General features: G+C 40.7%; 1 protein-coding gene across 6 annotated transcripts in view; it reads right to left on the bottom strand.

Annotated features, from left to right (window-relative positions):
- zc3h7a (zinc finger CCCH-type containing 7A) overlaps window positions 1-24,971 on the bottom strand; it is a 122,259-nt gene that overhangs the window by 64,143 nt on the left and 33,145 nt on the right. For 5 of the 6 annotated variants that reach the window (XM_068056425.1, XM_068056424.1, XM_068056423.1 and 2 more), the window contains exon 2: window positions 6,619-6,724. In XM_068056425.1, the coding sequence (XP_067912526.1) occupies window positions 6,619-6,724 (106 nt within the window). Of the gene's footprint in view, window positions 1-6,618; window positions 6,745-24,971 lie in introns of all 6 variants that reach the window. The other variant, XM_068056427.1, reaches the window with a different exon arrangement.

Below are 24,971 nucleotides of genomic sequence, written 5' to 3' on the forward strand. Positions count from 1 at the left end.
GTACAAAGGTTTCCCTCATTCTCTATTGCCTTTCATTGCAGTTCTAGTAAAAGCATTGTTGATGGTTGTCTAGGGCATATATTAAACCTGATAAACAGGTTTCTGCAACAGATGTTGCAAGCAAAGGTGCTTTTTAAAAAAATGAATAAAGTGGACCAAGCACAAAGGTTTCCAATAATAATAGCACTAAGATATTGGAGAGTTTTTAGCTTCAATCTAATTTCACATGTACAAAGATAGAAACAAAAGATGTGTTATGGTAATCCATAAACTTCAGCCTGTTAAGATTGTGGTACAGGAAAGTTTAAGAATATCTCCTAAGATTGGTCCCATCAATAGTGCGAGCAAGTCAATTGATAAATCCTGGACTTCTAATTGGCTAAAATCGGACTTTTAAAGACAGTTCTTAAGCCCATGAAAACCTGAACAGTTTCTCCATTCCAAAACACATAGGAAAAACAAACAGCATGAAGAAAGGCTTTGAAATTAGAAAAAATATATTATGAACAAGTAAACTGGATGTTACAATTTTCTTTTTCTTCATGGGCTGTGGGCGTCGCTGGCTAGGTCAGCATTTATTGCCCATCCCTAATTGCCCACTGCCTTCTTGAACCACTGCAGTCTGTGTGGGGCAGGTACACCCACAGTGCTGTTAGGAAGGGAGTTCCAGGATTTTGACCCAGCGGCAGTGAAGGAATGCCGATATAGTTCCAAGTCAGGATGGTGTGTGGCTTGGAGGGGAACTTGCAGGTGGTGTTCCCATGCATCTGCTGGCCTTGGTGGTAGAGGTCATGAGTTTGGAAGGTGCTGTCGAAGGAGGCTTGGCGAGTTGCTGCAGTGCATTTTATATATGGTACACACTACTACAACTGTACGTCTGTAGTGGAGGAAGTGAATGTTGAAGGCGGTGGATGGGGTGCCAATCAAGCAGGCTGCTTTGTCCTGGATGGTTTCGAGCTTCTTGAGTGTTGCTGCAGCTGCACCCTCTGGGACAGATAGAAGGGTCAAGATGACTTGTTTAATTAAAATATTTTAAATATTTATTTTGCTAATTTAGAACAAACATTATAGTCACACCCACCAACTGATCAGCAAGTTTACTCAGTGAGTAGTGTGCCTTATACTTGTAGTTTATAGTTAATGTTACAGTAAGAGCTAAGATACTGAACATGGCAGAGGTGGGATTAGAGATGAGTTACTGAAATTCAACAAAATGCCTCAAAAAACTTATGGAACTCAAAAATCTATCTTCAATTAGCACCAACTCCCTACCTCCTCATGGTGCAACATATTTCTGTAAAAATGAAGATGCGTATGTTCTGTATGGATCTTCATTAAGTCCATGGCCAGATTTTGCAGTCAGCGGCGAACGCATCTCACTCACCGTTCATTAGGCTTACACTTGCCCATGGAATTTCTTTGGAGTTTTACACTGCGAATTCCAGTTATCAGACAGTCAAAACAGCTTGGTACCCTCTATAGGGGATCTGGGACCTGTGTGAATAGGGCAAGCAACAGTGTTTCGCTACAACAAACCAGAAGAATCCTGAGCCATGCAGAGTCTAAACCAGGATGTGTAGGTTAGAATCTTTAATTGTATGTAAAATCATGATTAAGGGAGAGAGAAAACAGGCAAAAATAGTTAAATATTTTACTTTTTTTTTAATCTGCAGGAATGAGATTCCACACTTATAATTTTCACTGCCAGAGAAGTTGTTTGGCAGTAATTAAGTCTTATCACACTGTTAGAAATTCACTTACACTTGAATGGATAAGTCCTAACTTTTTCTGCTGTGTTCAGTGTGTATCTATTGGATTAAGTACAACAACTGCACACCACTGCATGTACATGAATTGAGTCTCTTACCGAGGTATCAATGTAGCGAAGCTTGTGGAGGAGCAGGGCAAATCAGACAGCAACTTCCCGATTTCCACATTTAACTGTGTGCACAGAGAGTAGCTTCCTAATCTGCGCATTTAACTGCACATGTGCAGATGCCAAAGTTGCTGTCCGATTTACTCTTTACCAACAATGAGCACTGATAGAGTCACCATTATGCTTCCTGCAAAATATGAGCCCTTGTGTTCAGACAATGGATGCTTGAAATCTTGGTTGGTAGTCCACTTAAGAAAATAAAAATTTCAAACCAATAAGATAGGCAATAACTCTTCATTGAGCAATGGGAGCTCTTTGAAGCAGAAAATCCCTTCAGAAGGCTCAGTGACATCAACGGAAGAACTTAGGGAACCCACCACATTTCAATGATTTCTCCATAGCCCACCCCCACCCCGGGTAAATTGGAATGACACACAACACAATCAAGAAATTTATACTGCCAAAGTAATCAGGATTGTCAACAAGAAGCATCATGAGTGAAGTGGTTAACGATTTATAGATGATTTTGAATAAGCACGGTAAAAGATTGTGAAAAATCAGTGGAAAGCAAAACAGTATCTGCAAAAGAAAGTGAATCAGAGAAAATATCTTTTAAGCAGGCAAACAGGAGAAGTTCAGCAATGATAACTATTAATATTTCACTGATTACAAAAAGGTAGTTGATAAAAAGTGCAGCATTCTTGATCAATGAACTAGAATCTATTGATCTCATAAAAAAAATCTAAATCATTCACAATCTAAGGAAGAAACATGCATAAATATTGATAATTCAAACAATAAATGGATATGGGTCTAATGTAGGGCAAGACATGGAACCTCTCTACATTAATTCAGAAATCACTACAAATACTGATTGCCACCATGAAGGGATTCAGGTGAACAAGCTGAACATGTGCTATGCTTATAACATGGTGATGTCAGCAGAAATGTTATGTGCAATAAGTACATATAATATGGCCTAAAGATCAATAATGAGAAAACAGCAAACTGAAGACCAAAAGCAGAAACAATAATGGCACTCCAACTGAAAATACCCAATCGCACATCTCAGCACCAAAAATCAATCAGGACACTATCTGCAATTATGACCTCAAAAGATTTAGTAGGAACAGCAAAATAGGTGTTTATAACATACCCATTGCTTGGCCTGACCACACTCATCAAATGCTACATTTGATTAAAGCCCATCCATGCATGGTGCTGCACATAGAAGACAAGGTTTTTGACAAGACGGTTGACATAACCAGAGTGAGGACCTAATAAACGGTCAGGTGCCCGAAGTAGCTCGAAGAGACCAGACAATACATATCTTTCAAATCACAGGAATAACTACTGTGCAAATTGTTGATGAGAAAAATGGAAGGAAAGAGACGAAGCAGAAAAAAAGATAAACATGACTCAATAATATTAAGAAGGCCCACCAGATTGTACAGCAGGTTTAGAATCAAAAAAAAGGTCACAACACAGTTTGGCACTTCAGGCCTGAAGAGAAAATTTACAGTAACTCAAAAACTAGTTACGCTATAGAGACCAGAAAATCACAAATTCAATCCCCAGACTTTGCTAAATTAACTGATCTCAGCTAGGACAGTGGTATATTTCTACAACTCGCTCTGATCCCCTGGCCTGAGAAGGTGGCAGAAAAAAAATCAGGGTTCCTGCATTACTATGATCCAGCAATTCCTCCAGAGAACTATGTGCATATAGACACTGGGTGAGGATGGAATTGGGTACAGCTATGGCACTCCCCATGGTCCAAGTATTTTGCTGACACTGACTGTCCAGACTCATGCATGAATAACTGATGCTAAGGCAAGTGCCTATGGAAATGCATCCCAGCAATAGTCGATGATTTCAGCAGAGGAAGAGATTGGCCAATGAAAAAAAATGCAGAAATAATGCTACTAACATTTAAGTAATATTATTGTAATGCGTGGGTGCTTTAGACAGCCAAGGGAGGAGGGAATTTTCTAGGATCCGACTTACTGCTAGGTTCCAAGCTGCTCTACTTTCCTCACTAGATTTATTATCTTGACAATTGTAATTAAGTGGCTTTATATTATTGAATTGATAAGCTATTCAAAAAAGCTGAACAGTTCTCTGAAGGAATTAATTACACAAGTAATTTTTGCCCTCAGATGTTGTATCCTTTATTGTGATTAAGTGCTCAATTTATCTTAATGAAATTCCATCCATGGTAAAAAAAAAATCAATTTACCGACCATAACCAGCATTTATCAACACAACAGAAATAATACTAACAAAGCAAGCCAGATAACACCACACACTGGATGCATGTGGTAATTACCATATCAGTATATAAACGCACAAACATAAAAATCTGCCTGATACAATATTTTCCAATCACAAAAGTTAATTATTCTGCATAAACACTACACAGCTCATCACACATCACCAAGAAAACAACTTGATACACTTGGAGAGCATCATGTTATCGGCGGAGCTTCACTCACAACTCCTTGTAATTTAAACAAATCAAAAACAAATGTGACTTTTTCCCTCCCATATCTACATCAAGCTCCTCTATGTTTCCTGTCTCTCAGACTGACAAAGGGACAGAACAAAGCAAAAAAGGATCATTTTGCTCACCAAACTGTGACCTGAATCCACCATCAAGTAAGTTGCTTCATGCTGCTCCTGTCACAGCAGAATGTTATAGAACACAATAGATCATTTACTATCAACAATGAATCCACAAAAACAACACTCCAAAATAACTGGAGAAATGAAACAGAACTTCTTTTCAACAGAATCAGTCTGGGCCCCATTAAGAATGCACAACAATGCATGGAAAATCTGTAGCAATTATAAGAGTATACAAAAGTGTTGCAAGGCAAACAGATTTTATGCTCTTTCTTCTTCTTTGGCCTCCTTGTCTCGGGAGACAATGCGTAAGCGCCTGCAGGTGGTCAGTGACTTGTGGAGCAGCGCCTGGAGTGGCTATAAAGGCCAATTCTAGAGTGACAGACTCTTCCACAGGTGCTGCAGATAAAATTGGTTGTCAGGGCTGTTTCGCAGTTGGCTCTCCCCTTGCGCTTCTGTCTTTTTTCCTGCCAACTGCTAAGTCTCTTCGACTCGCCACACTTGAGCCCCGCCTTTATGGCTGCCCGCCAGCTCTGGCAATCGCTGGCAACTGACTCCTTATGCTCTTTACTGTTAAATATATCAGGAAAAGAAACGATTTCTGTTTGCACACCTTAAACAAATGTTGGAATTCATTAACATATTTCCAAATGTTCATATAACAGAATTTTCAAAAACTCCACACACCTGCAATCTGAAATATCTATATAATTATTGTGAATACCTGTGAACATGTTCCACAAAGTGTAACTTTGTTGGCATCCAGGAAGCTGGAAATTCACATTTTCATGTTGATGAGGTACTGATTTCTGAACTGCTGCTAATACAATCAATTGCTGATAAATTTATACTTACCAAAATAACAATGCAGATTAAATACCTTAAGTTAAAAAATTAAAAGTGGGATGGGAGACAAGTACAAGTAAAATCTTTATTATTCAGTGTGGTGATTCAGCATGCTAGTGCACCAATATACTGTGTCATTGAGTAGTACAGTGAAGGCTCATAATTCCCCAAACAGAAAAATTTCAATTCCTGGCTATATTAATTTCATGTAATTGGTTCTGGTACTAATACACTGTAGGAAAAAGGAAATGCACTTTAATGAACAGTATTAATTCATCACCTCCAATTGTTCTTACAACCAGAGACAAGATCTGTATGCATGTAGTTAACCCTCACGCTCAAAATATTTTCTTTTGATCACAACCTCAGTTGGGACAGATTGATCCATAAATGTACAGTTCAACTGGATATAGCATGAAAATTTCACATGCGCAATGTTACACTTTACTCCCAATGACACCAGTAGCACTGTCTACATTTTAGCACCACTGCTTTTCACTCCAATGTACAATCCATTTCTATGTCAGAAGAGCAATGCACAAATCAATGACAGTGGATGGGATATGTTCAAATCTGTGAAAATATTAGCAGTCAGTCCATGATCCAGCTCTTCCAGTAAGTACATCTTGGGAAATTAGTAGCATGTAAATATGATTTTCTGGCCATTAGATTCAATGGATGGAAAGCCATAGATTGTGCACTCTTGAATTCCCATGATGCTCTTCCAGTGAATGCCTCTCCCCACCTGGAGCATTAGATCACAGAATTAACCCTCTAGTACTTATACCCACGGTCATGAAATCATCACACATGGATTCTGGAACCAATCTCCAAACTTGGTTAGTACCACAGAAGTAGAATTCATTAGTTCACACAGCACATTAATGATCTCAGCCATGTCATTAAGGCAAGGTGCTAAGCTGTGAGTTTGGGGGGGGGGGGGGGGGGGGCGGGGAGAAGGTGGAGGGAGAGTTACCCTCTCAGCCAATCTTTGACTGCGCCTATTAGTCAATTATAAAATTGCAGCGGAAAGATTTGGGACCAATTCCTGCCATGATTAGCCAAAGTTTGTGTGCATCATGGGAGACAATAGCAAATAACTCTCATTCTGCTGGTTCTATTGCCAACAAGACCATGATCTAGTCGGTCAGCAAAATATATAGTCTGGTCAGCTACAGGAAATACCAAGTTACTTCAGATGTTGCTTCAGTGGTAAAAAATGTAACCAAATGAACAGTGACATTAAGTGTGTTGCTTAAAAAAGTACTTACTGGATAAATCGGAGTCCTTTCTGAATTTCCTGCCACCGATTACTTCTGTCCTTGGATACATCGGACATGTTACCCTTCACATCCAATTCCTCAAATGATGCAGATTCTGAGTCAGAAGGAGAAACACTAAATCACAAAAAGGATTACATAGCATTACATACGTTATAAGATACAGAAACAGGCCATTTGACCCAACCAGTCTATGTGGCATTTATGCTCCACTTGAGCCTCCTCCCATCTTTCCTCAGCTAAATCTATCACAAAAAAATTCTCCTTATTACCTAGCACTGTAAATGTAACTTTTCTTTACAAATTCATACAATTTAAATGCAATAAGATTTATTAAGCATGATAACATCAGCATCTTTGTGGCTCAAAGCAGCTACAAGGCTTTTTCTTAAAATCTGACACATCTATCTCAGACATCCACAACTTGGACTGGTTTGCCTCAGCCCATTTAATATGATCATCCTAGGGAAGCAACTAAGGCTTGTTATAATATGAAATAAAAACAGAAAATGCTGGAAATACTCATCAGATCTGGCAGCATCTGTGGAGAGAGAAACTGAGTTTAACACCTCAGGTCAGTGACCCATGCTCAGAAGTCCTGACAAAGGGACACCAACCTGAGATATTAACTCTTTCTCTCTCCACAGATGCTGCCAGAGTTGCTGAGTATTTCCAGCATTTTCTGTTTTTATTTCAGATTTCTAGCATCTGCAGTACTTTGCTGTTGTTATATGGTGTATGACTTAAGGCTGCTCATCGTAGAAGCAGAGACGTTTATGGCATAGATTGAGGCTATTGTATCTGTGTCGACTCTGCAAGAGAAATTCAAAACCAGTTCTACTGCCCTAACCAGTGCTTTCTCATTACTCATTTCACTCTATGCACCTACTTATAAAGCCCAAAATGTTGAATCAAAAATGGAAAAGTAGTGAAATTTCCCATAGGCTTATGAAAAAAAATATTTTATAGAGTCAGGGTCATAGCGGCACAGTAAGAGGCCATTCAGCCCAAAGAGACCATGCTGGATCTCTGTAGAGCAATCCAGTCAGTCCCTTTCCCCTACTCTATCCTCACTGCCCTACAAGTTTATTTTCTTCAAGTGCTGATCCAATTTCTTTTTGAAATCATTGATTGTCTCCGCTTCCACCACTCTCACAGGCAGCGGGTTCCAGGTCATTACCACTCGATGTGTAAGAAAGTTCTTCCTCACATCCCTGTGTATCTCTTGCCCCAAACCTTAAATCTATGCCCCCTAGTTCTTGCACCAACAAATAATGGGAACAGCTTTTCCTTGTCTACCTTAGCTAAACCTGTCTTACTCTTGCACACTTCTATCAAATTTCCCCTCAACGTCCTTTGCTCCAAGGAGAACAACTCCAGATTCTCCAACCTAACCTTGTAGCTAAAATCCCTCATCTCTGGAACCATCCTGCAAATCTCCTCTGCACCATCTCAAGGACCCTCACATCCCCTCTAAAAAGTGTGGTGGCCACAACTGGACTCAATACTTTAGTTGTGGCCTCTCACCAGAGCTTTATAAAAGGTCACAGCATTACTCCCCTGCTTTTGTACTCAATACCTCTATTTATGAAGCCCAAGATCCCATATGCTTTGCTAACTACTCTCTCAATATGTCCTGCCACCTTCAAAGATCTGTGCACATGAACCCCCAGGTCCCTCTGTCCCTTCACACTCTTTAGCATTGTGCCAGTAAGTCAATATTACTACTCCCTACCCCTTCTGCCAAAATGCATCACCTCACACTTGTCCACATTAAATTCCATCCACCATTCTGCCAGTCTATGTCCTGTTGCAGTTGATCGGTATCATCCTCACTGTTTGCTAACCTCCAAGTTTAGTATTATTGGCAATTTTTAAAATTTTAGTCTGTATTCCAATATCCAAGTCATGTATATAAATCAAAAAAGCAGTGGTCCTCGCACTGCCGCTTGGGGAACACCACTGTCCACTGTCCTCCAGTCCGAAAAACATCTCAGATTGCACCAGCCTGTTTGGAACCTCCATATTCTATTCAATCCCCAGCTCTGTTTTTGATCCCATATCCTCTTCATCACAGAGACTGCCTAATTTCAACTCTGTTATATCTCCCTTCTTAAATAGAGGTGATATAACAAGTCCAAAGAACCAAAGACCAGCCAGCTTATCAGTGATAGGAAAGATAATGGAATTCCTACTAAAGGAGAAAATATAAAAATACCTAGAAACCAAAAAGATAATAGATAGTCAGCATGGATTTCAGAAGGGAAAGCCTTACTTGACTAACCTCACAGAATTCTTTGAAGAGGTAACAGAGTAGACAAAGGTAATGTAATAAATGTAATAAATCTAAATTTCCAAAAGATCTTCAATAAGGTACCACAATTGACTAATAAATTAAGGTCAGAGCATGCGGAGACAGGGATATGTAGCTGAATGGATAGATGGCTGGATGCAAGCAAACAGTAGGGGATAAAAGATAGCTATTCAGAGTGGCAGAAGGTGGGAAGTGGGGTCCCACAAGAATCAGTGCCGAGACCACTGTTGTTCATTAATTGTATTAAGTGTTTAGACTTTGAAATCGAAAACACATTTTCCAGTTTTTCAGATGACACCAGAAAGGGGAGGGGTGGGGGGGCGGGGGATATGCTAGTCAATATTGAGGAGGACTGCAACAAATTACAAGATGGCAATAATAAACTTTCTACCAACTTACAACAGTTCTAGCAGAGATATTGCAGTTTCATCCAAACTGATTAGATATAAACAGTACGTTTCCATCCTGACTAAATGTGCTGCACTTAAAGCTCACTACCATTACTAAATACTCATCCGTCAGCTCAGCAGAAACAATGGAGCCGAAGCAGTTGCATCTTGCTCCCTGTTATATTAAAAGTTATTAGCATAAAGCAATCAATAACAAAAGCTATACTGAAGCTATAAAACAAGCGAACCATCTGAAATGTAAACAGACACTTGATGAAGAAAGCTAAGCATAATTGCATTCTCTGAACACTGGGAAGGAATACATGGTGGTTAATATCGGACTGTAAAAGAACTGATAATGTCACTCTTACAAACTTTCACCTACCATAGCACTCTATCTCTTTCAGATAAACACTTGGACATTTTAAAAGCAATAGATAAACATTCTGCTCTACTGTTACAACTAAAAATTGCACATCCATACCAACCAATTTGTTAAAACATTATAATAATTAAAATGGCAGTTCAAGCAATACGCAAGATTCATTCCAAGTGAACAGAATAAGCAAAAACCTTCAAAAAGATTTCAAGCTATTAAAGTTCAAGAACAGATTCTTCCTGGTGCTTCAGAAATTCTACTAAAACATGGAAGGCAGAAGACGCATCTACTCTCATACAAAATAGAACCAATTCTTTCAAACATAAAAGTACATTGTTCAATTATTATACAACATAACAGATCACCATGCCAGTGATTAATAAACTGATGCAAAGGCCAAACTGCAAAATAATGAAAATAAAAATTAGGCCAAACGTGATCAAAGATTTCCAAAATATGTTATATATTATTTTAATACAATAAAAAAGATACTTCCAGCAGACTTGGATATAATTTTTTTGTTAAAGATGCAAAACAATATTAAAATTATGTGTTTTTGAGCCCGAAACTAGTCAGCACATTCCAATCTACACAGTTCTGTGCCTATGACTTTAAAGAGATAGAGCTCCATCACAGAATAATCTTTCTGCATTTCATTGATGAGAACAGTAGTGTTATACAATCAACTTACCATGAGTAAGAAATTTAGAGATACAGCACTGAAACAGGCCCTTCAGCCCACCGAGTCTGTGCCGACCAACAACCACCCATTTATACTAACCCTACAGTAATCCCATATTCCCTAGCACCTACCTACACTAGGGGTAATTTATAATGGCCAATTTACCTATCATCTGCAAGTCTTTGGCGGTGGGAGGAAACCAGAGCACCCGGCGAAAACCCACACAGTCACAGGGAGAACTTGCAAACTCCGCACAGGCAGTACCCAGAATTGAACCCGGGTCCCTGGAGCTGTGAGGCTGCGATGCTAACCACTGCGCCACTGTGCCGCCCTACGAGTGATCTGCTACATATAATTATTAAGCAATACAACAATAAACATAGGAGCTGCTCTGTGGCTATACCATATCTGGTTCAAAGAAAGAGGAACAAAATATGATGACTTCACACACAAAATATTCAGGTAACGGCTTGTTTTTGACCAGTATGTAGCAGGAGAGAATTCTGCTGCTCCATTCCCCAATGAATGGACCAGGAAACAAGTATTGCAAATTGTGCAAGACACTGATATCACAAGCAAGTCACGGTCATGTGCTTTAATGACATGCTTGGAGAATTCTAACCAATACAACTCTGCTTCAGAAGGCATGTTCGCCTTGTACAAATGTTATATCGAAAATGATCAAATCAGATATACGCACATCAGTCCACCATTGAAAATTATAACAATATGTAGGAAAGAAGAGAATCTGTTTTGGTAAAGTGTGTTATGACCAAGGTGGGAGGAATGCACTTTTTTCTAGTTCCACTTCTCCACAGGTCACAACATATATTTAAATGTTTACCCAGTTATCGATACGGTCAATCATAGACTCTTATTTTTATCCCAGAATAAAATGCACCAACCTGGTTTCTTGAATAAACAACAAAAATCAGATTATAAACCAAGGCATAACCAGCAACGAAGCAAAGCATTAACACAGAATGAAATATGAAAATTCCCTTTTAACTTAGCCGAAAAAGAGAGATTTTTTTTCCTGTAGAGCTCTGTGACAAAACAAAAGACAGAAAAGAATACTTTGGCCAAATACTTGCTAATTCTTGAAGAAAAAAAAGATGTCAGTTGTCCCTTTTTGGTCTGGTATCCTAAATATGCATAGACGGCTGTCACTAAGATCATTCTAGAACAGTTCTTGTCAGGTGATGTTGAAGATCAGTTTGGCAGGTTTTCCCAGGTGAAATGCAGCAACAGGGGTTTCTGGAAGGCTTTTCAGGATAAATGCAGCATCAGTTTCTCTATTTCTTACACTTGATTCACGGGAAGTTCTCAAAGAGATGGAAGAGGGTGCTGTTGGTGACTGCTCTCAGAGCTTTTTCTTTTTAAAAAAAAAGCTCCAACACACTGCCCAAAGCAAAACCAAAAACAATATCTCAAGAATCAAGCCTCCTGACCCCTATAAATCTTGACCTGTCACTTCTCTGTAAACATTTTCTGCAAGTCAAAAAGCCCCTGCTGGGTATTTATCTGAAGACAGGTGACTTCCAGTAAGGGTTGTTTACAAACAGAGTTCTCTCAATGTCCTTTCAATGACCCCAGTGGAAAAAAAATCCATGGAATCCTTTTCAGTTTTCCCAAATAAAACAATGTCCATAATTCTAAAATACAAATCCTCAAAAAAAACTTTAAAAATATAGAAGCACTGTCATAACACCTCCATCCTTGGAGAATGAAATGCCATTTTCAAATGCATTTCATTGCCAAGAGTGGGGGGAAAAAAGGTGAAAAATATTTTAAATCAGATTTTCACACTCATACTCATTCACTCTTTACCTGTAGCTAATACAGTTCTGCTTTGTACCATCTTTGCACTCAGATAACTCAAAGCAAAGTTAAATCTAGAAAAAGCATCCACAATTACATTATTTTTTCCCACAATGTGGATAATCTTGAAGTGACAAGGTTGCAATAGTAAATTCCATCAGAATAGTCTGGCATCCTGGTTTTTGAATTTTTCCAAAAAGGCTAGGGGGTTATGATCAGGATATACCAGGATCTCTCCGTAGTCGTGCGGACACAGACCTCAAAATGCTTAAGAGATAGTAATAAGCCTAGAGTTTCTTTTTCCACTGTTGAGTAACTTTCTTGGTGTCGAGCTTTTTGGAAAAGTATCCCACTGGCCTTTCTATGCCTGATTCATTGTCTTGTAACACAACTGCACCGACCCCTAGGTCACTAAAATCAACTGCTACCTTGAAGGGTTTAGTGAAATTTGGAGCAGCCAACACTGGTTCATTAATCAAAATGGCTTTCAGCCTCTCAAAAGATGCTTGGCACTCCCTGACCACACTACCTTGGTTTTCTTTTTTTGATGCAAATCTGTCAGTGGAGCAGCTATAGTATGAAAGTTTGGTATAAACATGTATTAGAAATCACACATCCCCAAGAACCTCTTGATTTCTCGCTTAGTCCTAGGGGTGGGGAACTCCACCAATGTTTGTACTTTCGCTGTTCTTGGCAACATTGTCCTTGCCCTACTATACTCTGGCTTTTGCAAATTCACTTTTGGCAAGGTTTATCACTAAATCAGCCAGTGTTATTTTCTAAACAGAGCTTCTTGTTGTTCTAAGTGGTCCTTCCAAGTGTCACTGTATACCAGCACAGCGTCAAGATAAACCACACAGTTAGGAACAATGGCTATCGCTTGGTTCATTAGTCTCTGAAAAGGGGTTGGGGCATTTTTTTTAGCCCGAATGGCATCACCCAGCATGAAAAAGTCCACCTGGTGTGACAACGGCCAATATTTCTTTAGCTCGGGGTGTTAAAGGAACCTGCCAGTATCCCTTTATCAAATCTATTTTTGTAAGAAACATGGCACTGCCCACTCTGTCAATACAGTCTTCCAAGCAAGGAATTGGGTGTCTGCCTTTGTTACTGCATTAACCTTTCTGTAGTCTATGCAGAATCTAGTTGAACCATCAGGTTTAGGCTCTAACATCACTGGGGATCTCCAGCTGCTGCGACTGGGTTCAATTAGGTGGTTTTCCAACTTGTATTGGATTTCTGCTTTTACCCAAGCCTGTTTCTCTGGACTGAAGTGATAAGGATACTGTTTTATAGGACAGGATTCCCCTACATCCACATTACGTATGGCTAAGGTTGTACATCCTGGCTTGTCCCTACAGACTCCTTTAAATGCTGTGAGTAGCCTTGTTAGGTCTTCTCGTTCTGCATCTAAATATGAAAGCATAGTGGCCAATCTCCCTAACAATTCAGTATTAGCTAACCGGATAGTAGGAGGTTCAATTTGAGAATTGCCTGGGCCTCCTTCTGCCTCAGCCTCACTATCCATTCCATCCTTCACTGCCCCTACTATATGACATATCTGTGCTTGCTTATCCTCCTTCCAGCGATGCTACTGTTTCAACATATTGATATGACACAGCTGATTCTTTTTCCAGCGATCTGGGGTGTCAATCAAATAATTTACTTTATCATAAAAGCAAAATACTGCGGATGCTGGAAATCTGAAATAAAAACAAGAAATGCTGGAAATACTCAGCAGGTCTGGCAGCATCTGTGGAGAGAGAAGAGTTAACTGACCTGAAACGTTAACTCTTCTTCTCTCTCCACAGATGCTGCCAGACCTACTGAGTATTTCCAGCATTTCTTGTCTTAATATACTTTATCAATTCTTTTGACCACTTTATACAGACCACTGAACTGTGCTTTCAGTGGTTCACCCTGTAAAGGCAGTAATGCTAACACCTCAAGCCTTGGTTAAGATATTCGTGTCTTGGCATGCTTTACTCGCCTATTTCTTCATGGCTGCTTGGGAAGCTTTAAGATGTTCCTGAGCCACTTTGCAGCTCTCGTGAGCTATTCCAGGAACACAGATACATAATCTAACACAGAAGATTCATCCCTCTGTTCTAAAAACCTTTCTGTAATTAGTTTTAGAGGACCTCTTATCTCATGTCCATATCCAATTCAAAAGGACTAAAACCAGTAGACTCATTGGGTGAATCCCTAGTGGCAAAGAGAAGAAATTCTAGCCCTTTATCCCAATCATGGGGATATTCATGGCAGTACGTCCTGATCATTGTTTTGAGGATCTGATGGTACCTTTCTAAAGCTCCTGGTGTCTGTGGGTGGTAGGCTGAAGACTGTAACAGTGTTATACCCAAATTATCCACAACTTCCTGGAAAATTTTAGACATAAAACTGGAACCTTGATCTGACTCAATCAGTAATCCATATCTAGTGAAGAATTGGGTTAATTTCTCTACCACTACCTTAGCAAAAATTGTTCTCAAGGGAATGGCCTCTGGGAACTGAGTAGCCCTATCCATGACAGTGAGTATATATTGGTGTCCCGCTTTTGTTTTTGCTAAAGGTCCTGCACAGTCTACCAACAGCCTACTAAATGGCTCCCCAAAAACTGGTATGGGAATTAGAGGTGCCAGTTTTATAGCAGATTGAGTTTTTCCTACAATCTGGCACGTTTTACAAAACTGCACCAAGTCCTTGGAAAGACCTGGCCAGTAAAAATGTCGACTTATACGTGATTGATTCTTCTGGATCCCCACGTCCTGCTATTGAAATTTCATGGGCTATCCTTAATATTTCCCGGTGATACTTGGGCAGTACCACTATCTGGTGAACAACTATCCATTCTTCATCCGCAGGTGTGTGAGGAAGTCTCCACTTCTTCATCAGAATCCCATTTTTAATATTCTGGAAGCCTTCTGGAACTCCCTTTGCCTCAGCTTCCATTAAAGCCGATTGTGCCACTTTTTTTAAAACTCTGGATCAGCTTGCTGAGATGTGATCAGAGAAGATTTATTGAACATTTCCTTCGGATTATCCAAATCCCCAAAGAAAGTTGCAGATATTCGGCTATCTGTCTGTGATGCCAACTATACCTCCAACAATGGAACTTGTTTAGCCATTGTCTGGGATACTACACATGAAGGAAAAATTCCTGGAACCTTTTCCTGCAACTGTTCTGTCTCTTTGACTTCAATTGTTTTTTTCCGTGACTACTGTAGAAGCTACTACCTTCGCTCCAGCCAAATCATTCCCCAGGAGTAGGTCAACTCAGTCTACAGGCAAACAATGGACAACTCCTACAGTTACCGTTCCAGACATTAGGTCACACTCTAGGTGCACCCAATACAAAGGTACGCAGGGAAATATTAAGGATAGTTCATGAAATTCCTATAACGGGACGTGGGAATCCGAAGAACCAATCATGTATAAGTTAACATTTTTACCTGCCAGGTCTTTCCAAGGATGTGAACAAGATACCTGAGAGTTATAGGGAATTCTTGTCAAAAGGAAAAGTAACTCCTTATCCCTTGGCCTTACAACTGCAGTCAGTGTTGCAGCCCGATTTGTCATACTCTCGGCCAGGGCCCCTTTCTCTACATTGGCTTCATGTACCCCAGTAAGTCCCATGGGTTTGCCCCGCAACTTCCAGCATTCTACATGAAGGTGTACACCTTGTGACAATGGTAACACTTAAACTTGCAGACCTCAATTCCACCCTCAGCATCTTCCTTTCTGGCCTGAGGAGATGATCCCAGGGCATTCCCAGCTGTCCCTTCTTGTCCCCAGCTACCTGCCTTCCTTTCACCCTCCCACCTTCTATTCATCTTGGGTTTGTGGGGGTGACGGATAAAGGGTTGGGTTTATAAACAAGCTCAATCATCAGCAATTTCCACTGCCTGTCTGGCTGTTGAAACTTTCTGTTCTCTACATGGGTTCTTACTAACAGAAGGAGTGTATTTTTTTAATTCTTCCAGGAGAATTAGTTCCCTAAGGTTGTCAGATATGGCCTCTGCCTTTAGTGCCCGCATCCAACAATCAAATTTAATTTGCTTTACCCTCTCAAATTCTATACAAGTCTGCCCTGACTGTCTCCGGAGGTTCTGAAATTTCTGCCGGTAAGCTTCAGGGACCAACTCATAAGCAGCGAGAAAGGCCTTTATTGCCATCTCAATCTGCAGAAGCCTCCTCAGAAAGCATGGCATAAACTTCATGAGCTCCGCCCATCAAACTGCTTTTCATAAGCAGTGTCCAGCTTTCCTTCGGCCACTTCATCTGTCTGGTTCTCTTTTCAAAAGAAATGAAAAATACATACGAACATACGAATTAGGAGCAGTAGTAGGCCACTCGGCCCTTCGAGCCTGCTCCGCCGTTCACGGCTTAACTGATTACTTCACATTTCCACCTACCCCCAGTAATCTTCCACCCCCTTGCTTATCAAGAATCTATCTACTTCTGTCTTAAAAATATTCAAAGACTCTGCTTCCGCCACCTTTTGAGCAAGAGAATTCCAAAGACTCAGGACCCCCAGAGAAAAGATTTCTCCTCATCTGTGTCTTAAATGGGCAACCCCTTATTTTTAAACAGTGACCCCTTGTTCTAGATTCTCCCACAAGGGGAAACATCCTTTCCACATCCACCCTGTCAAGGCCCCGCAGGATTTTATATGTTTCAATCAAGTAAAATGCCTCTATGTCCCTTTCCTCAAATTTTGGGAGGGCTTGTACAAATTTAAACAGTTCTCCACTAAGTACTGGGCTAGAGTCAGATCTTTCCCCACTAAAATTTTCACTGGAGTCAAGACCACCCCTTCGTCCTAGTTCCATCTTTTTAAAATTCGAATTCCCTTCCTTCTCTTTCACTTTCTCTTTGAAATTCAGGCTTAAGTTTTTCCAATTCTTTTTATTTGTCAAGTTCGAGCTGCCTCATCTGCAACTATATTTTAGCTAATTCAACTGTACTACCATATGGTTTGCCATCATCTTGTTCTAATTGCAAATGCTGTGCTATTACTGCAATTATATCTGCTTTCTTAGCTCCTGGTTTTAACTCTAACACCAAGAATTCTGCCAAATCCTTTAGCCTAGCCTTGGTTAAGTTTCTAAAATCACTCAGGGATACATCCTCCTTCCCCATACAGGTCGTAGCAACTAACACAGACATTCCGGAAGTGTAAACTTTAATGCACAAGAAACGTTTTTTTCCCCACTTTTCCTCTTTTCAATTATTATTACCCCACTTTCAATTGTATGTCGTCGGCATTGGTTTATCCTGCACAGAGTCCCCAGTTATGTGTTGTGACTGCGCTGGGAGAAGTGCACTGTTTTCTCTAGTTCCACTTCTCCACAGGTCACAACATATATTTACATGTTTATCCAAATACACCAACCAGGCTTCTTTAATGAACAACAAAATTATCAGTTTATTATAAACCAAGGCATAACCAGTAAAGCAGCAAAGCATCAACACACAGAGTGAAATATGAAAGTTCCCTTTTACATTAGCCCCTCAGACACGCACACTGGTTAACCTAAAAAGATAGATTTTTTCCTGTAGAGCTCTGTGACAAAACAAAGACAAAAAAGAATACTTTGGCCAAATACTTGCTAATTCTTGAAGGAAAAAAAGAGATTTGGAAAGATGTCATTTGTCCCTTTTTGGTTTGGCCTCCCAAATATGCATAGACGGCTGTCACGAAGATCTTTCTAGAACAGTTTTTGTCAGGCGATGTTGAATCACAGAATAATAGAGTGCAGAAGAGGCCCTTTGGCCCATCGAGTCTGCACCGATGCATTAAAGACACCCGACCTGTCTACCTAATCCCATATGCCAGCACTTGGCCCAGAGCCTTGAATGTTATGACGTGCCAAGTGCTCATCCAGGTACTTTTTAAAGGATGTGAGGCAACCTGCCTCTACCACCGTCCCAGGCAGGGCATTCCAGACCGTCACCACCCTCTGGGTAAAAAAGTTCTTCCTCAAATCCCCCTTAAACCTCCCGCCCCTCACCTTAAACTTGTGACCCCTCGTAACTGACCCTTCAACTAAGGGGAACAGCTGCTCCCTATCCACCCTGTCCATGGCCCTCATAATCTTGCACACCTCGATCAGGTCGCCCCTCAGTCTTCTCTGCTCCAGCGAAAACAACCCAAGCCTATCCAACCTCTCTTCATAGCTTAAATGTTCCATCCCAGGCAACATCCTGGCGAATCACCTCTGCTCCCCCTCCAATGCAATCACATCCTTCCTATAATGTGGCGACCAGAATTGCACGCAGTACTCTAGCTGTGGCCTTACCAAAGTTCTGTACAACTCCAACATGACCTCCCTGCTTTTGTAATCTATGCCTCGATTGATAAAGGCAAGTGTCGCATATGCCTTCTTCACCACCCTATTAACCTGCCCTTCTGCCTTCAGAGATCTATGGACAAACACGCCAAGATCCCTTTTTTCCTCAGAACTTTCCAGTGTCAAGCCATTCATTGAGTACTTCCGTGTCACATTACTCCTTCCAAAGCGTATCACCTCACACTTTTCAGCGTTAAATTCCATCTGCCACTTTTCTGCCCATTTGACCATTCCGTCTATATCTTCCTGTAACCTAAGACACTCCACCTCACTGTTAACCACTCGGCCAATCTTTGTGTCATCCGCGAACTTACTGATCCTACCCCCCACATAGTCATCTATGTCATTTATATAAATGACAAACAATAGGGGACCCAGCACAGATTCCTGTGGTACGCCACTGGACACTGGCTTCCAGCTGCTAAAACAGCCGTCTGTCATCACTCTCTGTCTCCTGCAGCTAAGCCAATTTTGAATCCACCTTATCAAGTTACCTTGTATCCCATGTGCATTTGCTTTCTTGATAAGTTTCCCATGTGGGACCTTGTCAAACGCTTTGCTGAAATCCATGTAAACTACATCAACTGCACTACCCTCATCTACACACCTGGTCACATGCTCAATAATTCAATCAAATTTGTTAGGCATGACCTCCCTCTGACAAAGCCATGTTGACTATTCCTAATCAAATTTTGCCTCTCCAAGTGGAGATAGATTCTCTCCTTCAGAATTTTCTCTAATAGTTTCCCTACCACTGACGTGAGACTCACTGGTCTGTAGTTCCCTGGCTTATCTCTACAACCTTTCTTAAATAGTGGGACCACATTAGCTGTTCTCCAGTCCTCTGGCACCTCCCCCGTGGCCAGTGAGGAATTAAAAATTAGGGTCAGAGCCCCTGCAATCTCCACCTCCCACAGCATCCTGGGACACAAATCTTCCAGACCTGGAGATCTGTCCACTTTTAAGCCTTTCAAAACCTCCAATACCTTGTCACTCCCTGTGACAATTTGCTCAAGAACCACACAGTCTCTCTCTCTAACTTCCATATTTACATCCTCATTCTCTTGTGTGAAGACAGATGTGATGTATTCGTTCAACACCCTACCAATGTCGTCTGGCTCCACCCACAAATTTCCCCCTTGGTCCCTAATGGGTCCTACTCTTCCCATTGATATACATAGAATATCTTGGGATTTTCCCTACTTTTACCAGCCAGAGCTTTCTCATATCCCCTCTTTGCTCTCCTAATTGCTTTCTTAAACTCCATTCTACACCTTCTGTACTCCACTAATGCTTCCATTGATTTGCTCGCCTTGTATTTGCTAAAAGCCTCTCTTTTCCTTCTCATCAAACCCTGAATATTTCTGGTCATCCATGGTTCTCTGGGCTTGTTGCTCCGACCTATAATCCTAGAGGGAACATGTTGGGCCTGTACCCTCCCCATTTCCTTTTTGAATGCCCCCCACTGCTCTTCTGTAGATTTCCCGACAAGTAACTCTTTCCAGTCTACCTTGGCCAGATCCTGCCTTATTTTACTAAAATTCGCTCTTCCCTTATCCAAAACTTTTTTTTGCAACTTGTCTATTTCTTTGTCCATAACAAGCTTAAATTGTACCATGTTGTGGTCGCTATCACCAAAATGCTCCCCCACCAACACATCAACCACCTGTCCGGCTTCATTCCCCAGAATTAGGTCCAGCACTGCACCCTCCCTTGTTGGATCCTCTACATATTGAGGTAAAAAGTTCTCCTGTATACATTTTAAGAACTCCACTCCGTCTAAGCCCTTAACACGATGACTATCCCAATTAATGTTGGGTAAGTTGAAATCACCTAATATAATTACCCTATTATTTCTACACACCTCTGCAAATTGCGCACATATTTGCTCCTCAATTTCCCGCTGACTATCTGGGGGTCTATAATAAACACCTAGCAATGTGGCTGTCCCTTTTTTATTCCTAAACTCTACCCATAAAGCTTCATTTGATGCCCCCTCCAAGATATCATCTCTCCTTACTGTAGTAACTGACTCCTTAACTAATATTGCAATGCCCCCTCCTCTTTTACGCCCTCCTCTGTCTCGCCTGAAGATCCTATATCCTGGGATATTGAGCTGCCAATCCTGCCCCTCCTTTAACCATGTCTCAGTGATGGCCACTATATCACAATTCCACGTGTCAATCCTTGCCCTAACTCATCCGTTTTACCTGCAATACTCCTGGCATTAAAGTCGAGGCCTTCCATCCTGGTCTTACTCCCTTGAAACTTACTTCCACTGTATTCCCTCTGACTTGTTCGCTTTCCTGTGTTTAGCTGTGTCCCTATTCTGCTAGGAGTCTGCATCCCCTCCCCCTGCCAAATTAGTTTAAACTCTTCCCAACAGCACTAGCAAACTCGCCAGCAAGGATGTTAGTCCCCCTCTGGTTCAGATGTAGACCGTCCCGCTTGTACAGGTCCCACCTTCCCCAGAAACGGTTCCAGTGGTCCAGGAATTTAAAACCCTCCCTCCTGCACCAACTCTTAAGCCACACGTTCATCTGTGCTATTCTCCTATTTCTATACTCGCTAGCATGTAGCACTGGGAGTAATCCAGAGATTACAACCCGAGAGGTCCTGCTTTTTAGTCTACTGCCTAACTCCCTGAATTCTTGATGCAAGACCTCATCCCTCTTTCTACCTATGTCATTGGTACCAACATGTACCATGACCTCTGCCTCATCACCCTCCCCATTCAGGATATCCTGCAGCCGTTCAGTGACATGAAAATCAGTTTGACAGGCTTTCCCAGGTGAAATGCAGCAACAGGGGTTTCTGGAAGGCTTTTCAGGATAAATGTAGCATCAGTTTCTCTATTTCTTGTACGTGATTCTCAGGAAGTTCTCAACGAGATGGTAGAGGGTGCTGTTGGTGACTGCTCTCGGAGCTGTTTTTTTTTTAAAAAACTCCAACACACTGTCCAAAGCAAAACCAAAAACAATATCTCAAGAATCAAGCCTCCTGACCCCTATAAATCTTGACCTGTCACTTCTCTGTAAACATTTTCTGCAAGACAAAAAGCCTCTGCTGGGTATTTATTTGAAGACAGGTGACGTCCAGTAAGGGTTGTTTATAAACCAAGTTCTCTCAGAGTCCTTTCAATGACCCCAAATATCCATGGAATCCTTTTCAGTTTTCCCAAATAAAAGAATGTCCATAATTCTAAAATACTTGAGTCCTCAAAAAAAACTAAAAAAATACAGAAGCACCGTCATAAATGATCGAATATACTGTAATAAGGTCTCAACCTTTGAAAAATGCAAACACATCATCTTGACAAGATTCTTAAAGGCTCTTAGCAGATACCCATCCAGCTTCACCTCATTTACAGACAGTGAAACAAAGCAAATGATATGTTAATGTTTAATAGCACAGCAACACACAGATCATGAACTGCTAAGCTATCTATAACTGCACTGTATTGAGAAAGATTATCTTGTGCATTAGTAATTTTAGGAACAGTGTGTTTGTTTCCTAAGGAAATATCTCATAGCAATATGCAGCAAATCTTGGTTATTAATAAAGTTTCCAGTTATGCAACAAAAAGTCTTTAAATAAAGCAAAATGAAAGGCTGATCAGCTCCCATTCAAAAAAAAACTCAAAAGTATCTGGACACAATGGAAAAATAAAATAAAATCTTTCAATTAAAAAAAAAGACTAACCCAGGAACATAGAAAGGTGGGGCTGCAAGCTATAAAGGCCTGATACAAAAAAAATCAGATGGTTTCAACCTGGGACTATAGCTCTGATCACAAAGTGCCCATAATTTAGCAATCTCACTTGGACACCAAAAAGGTTGGTCGTATGGAAAGTGCGAGAGTTTTCTAATGGTGTAATACAGCATGACCTACTGAGGCTGGGCTTCTACAGGAGGTGGATTTATTTTGCATTCAGTTTGGGGAAGTACTCAACACTGGGTGCCAAAGTGGGAAATGTCCCATTCCCCAGACTCAACTTCTCTCACAATTAGCAAAGAAAAATGCTGGCGAAAAGCTTTTTAACCTTCCTGCCAAGCTTGAATCAACGACTGTTTTTCTGTTTTGGAACTTAAGAATGTGCAGTAAATGTTAGAAGGATCTGCTTCATTTGCTTTCACACTTATGAAGTCAAAAAACTGTGTGTGTTGTTATGAAATCACATCTAACTGCATTTCCAGCACTAATACAGTGTCCAAATGAAGCAAGACATAAAATGTATTACAAATCAATATAACCACTTGTGGAAATGTAATTGTAACACACATCTCTGTGACTATTTGTTAAAATCTTGCGCTTATAGTTTTGAAATCCACAACTTAAACTTTGCCCATCTTTTAATTCATTAATTATTAAAACAAAAGGAACTGAAGGCCTCAAGTACTAGAATACAGTAGCTTGTGCACTGGTTAATAAAATAATACTCTACAGATACAAGGGCATGAAAACAACAAAACCACATTAGCACTAACAACCGAACTTTGCTGGTTAACAGTTATCTCTACACAGTTCAAAAGAACAAAGTGCAGAAGCGAAACAAAATGTATGTAAATTAAAGCTGGAGACAAAGCACATGGGACAGCTGGAAATACGGTTGGTGTAATTTATATCCACCAGCAGGAAACTCACTGTTACACAAACTGGAAGACATCCTGGGACAGATATCATCTCCCCACAGCAGGTTTAAATGCATTTTGCATTCTGCCAAAAAAAAGACTACAACAATCCTGATCTGCCACTAGAAATGATGCACAAGTTAACCGTGTCTGCCATCATTCTGACAAATTTAAACTAACTGTACACGTGGGCAGTTTGTATTCTACTGGTTTCATAGCAGCTAGGAATGTGACCTACTGCTTAAATACTAAGCCATAAGTACTTCCCCCTTAGGTAGCAGCCCCAACCATAACAAATAATCACACACCTGAGGTCCTTCACTCCCCTTACTACTACTTGGTAAGGACTTGGAGGAAAACTGGATTTGCATTTTTCCCCATCAATCAAGAATGTTACTGATTACAATCAGTGGTAGCCTGAACTAAATGCTCAAGAGCACGCACATGTGTCAAAGCAGAGCATTGCTACTCTGCCTTAACATGCATGAAACTAAAATCTCAAAAGAAGATCCCTATTGTCCTTGTAATAAACGGAAACATCTGTACACAACCAAACTCAGGGGATAAGTGAGATTGCCAATTAGCGCTATTAACCTGTGGTGTGTTGTGCTGTGTACCATAGTTAAAAACTAGGTTGAAATAACTCAAGCTCATTTCATATGGGAGTATTACAGCTGGCAAAGAAAATTTCACCCCATAAGTTTGGGCTGCATTCAAAATCAGATCCGAGGACTGAAAGTTAAGTCACTGATCTACTCTGCCATCCAGTCTCTTGAGATCATAGCTTCAATCCAAAAAGACAGTATTGCTTTCCAAAGCAATAGGACTGCAATCAGTGAAAAATCAAAGCTACAAACCGGGTGCTCCGGTTTCCTCCCACAGCCAAAGACTTGCAGGTGATAGGTAAATTGGCCATTATAAATTGCCCCTAGTGTAGGTAGGTGATAGGGAATAAGGGATTACTGTAGGGTTAGTATAAATGGGTGGTTGTTGGTCGGCACAGACTCAGTGGGCCGAAGGGCCTGTTTCAGTGCTGTATCTCTAAATAAAATAAATTTGTAGACCAGAATAATGGCAAATGGAAGATGAAAGCTGTGAAAGGTACTTGGAGTAACACGAATAGGCTAAGCAAGGGGTACTTCTAACCCATTATGCATCACAGGTATCCAGAGAGCACAAGGTTGTATAACTTCAGTGGTGCAAACTTCATAACTCAAGCCAACTTTCACTGAGTCACAAAAGTGCACATGAAAGGCACAGAAAACAAGCACCTCTTGCACTGGCAGAGGGACAGCAAAGAGAAGTATAAGGCCACGGGCCCTCAGTTCAGTACCGCTCTCTTGGAGTTAATGGATTGGCGAGTCCTGGTTCCACTTGTGCCAACAGAGCCAATCCCTCTCTAGCAATTTTCCTTTCCCTGCATGTGACCGTCACCTCTGAAGTATGCCAACGTTCCATTCTTGGCCCCCTGTTTTTCACATCTATGCTGATGACATCCAGCTCTAATTATCCACCAACTATTATTTGATTTTATTTGAATCATAAAAGCACTTCTTGGAGCATTGTCTAGTCATTATCTCAATGATGTTTGGGGGACCTTGCTATTCACAATTGGTTGCTGCATTCCAACAATGACTACACAAGTACTTCAACTCTTTGAAGCACTTTGGGATATACTGAGGTCATGAAATAAAAAGAAGAAATGCTGGAAATACTCAGCAGGTCTGGCAGCATCTGTGGAGAGAGAAGCAGAGTTAACGTTTCAGGTCTGTGAC

The sequence above is a fragment of the Heterodontus francisci genome, chromosome 24 (assembly GCF_036365525.1).
Source record: "Heterodontus francisci isolate sHetFra1 chromosome 24, sHetFra1.hap1, whole genome shotgun sequence".
NCBI classification, from domain to species: domain Eukaryota; kingdom Metazoa; phylum Chordata; class Chondrichthyes; order Heterodontiformes; family Heterodontidae; genus Heterodontus; species Heterodontus francisci.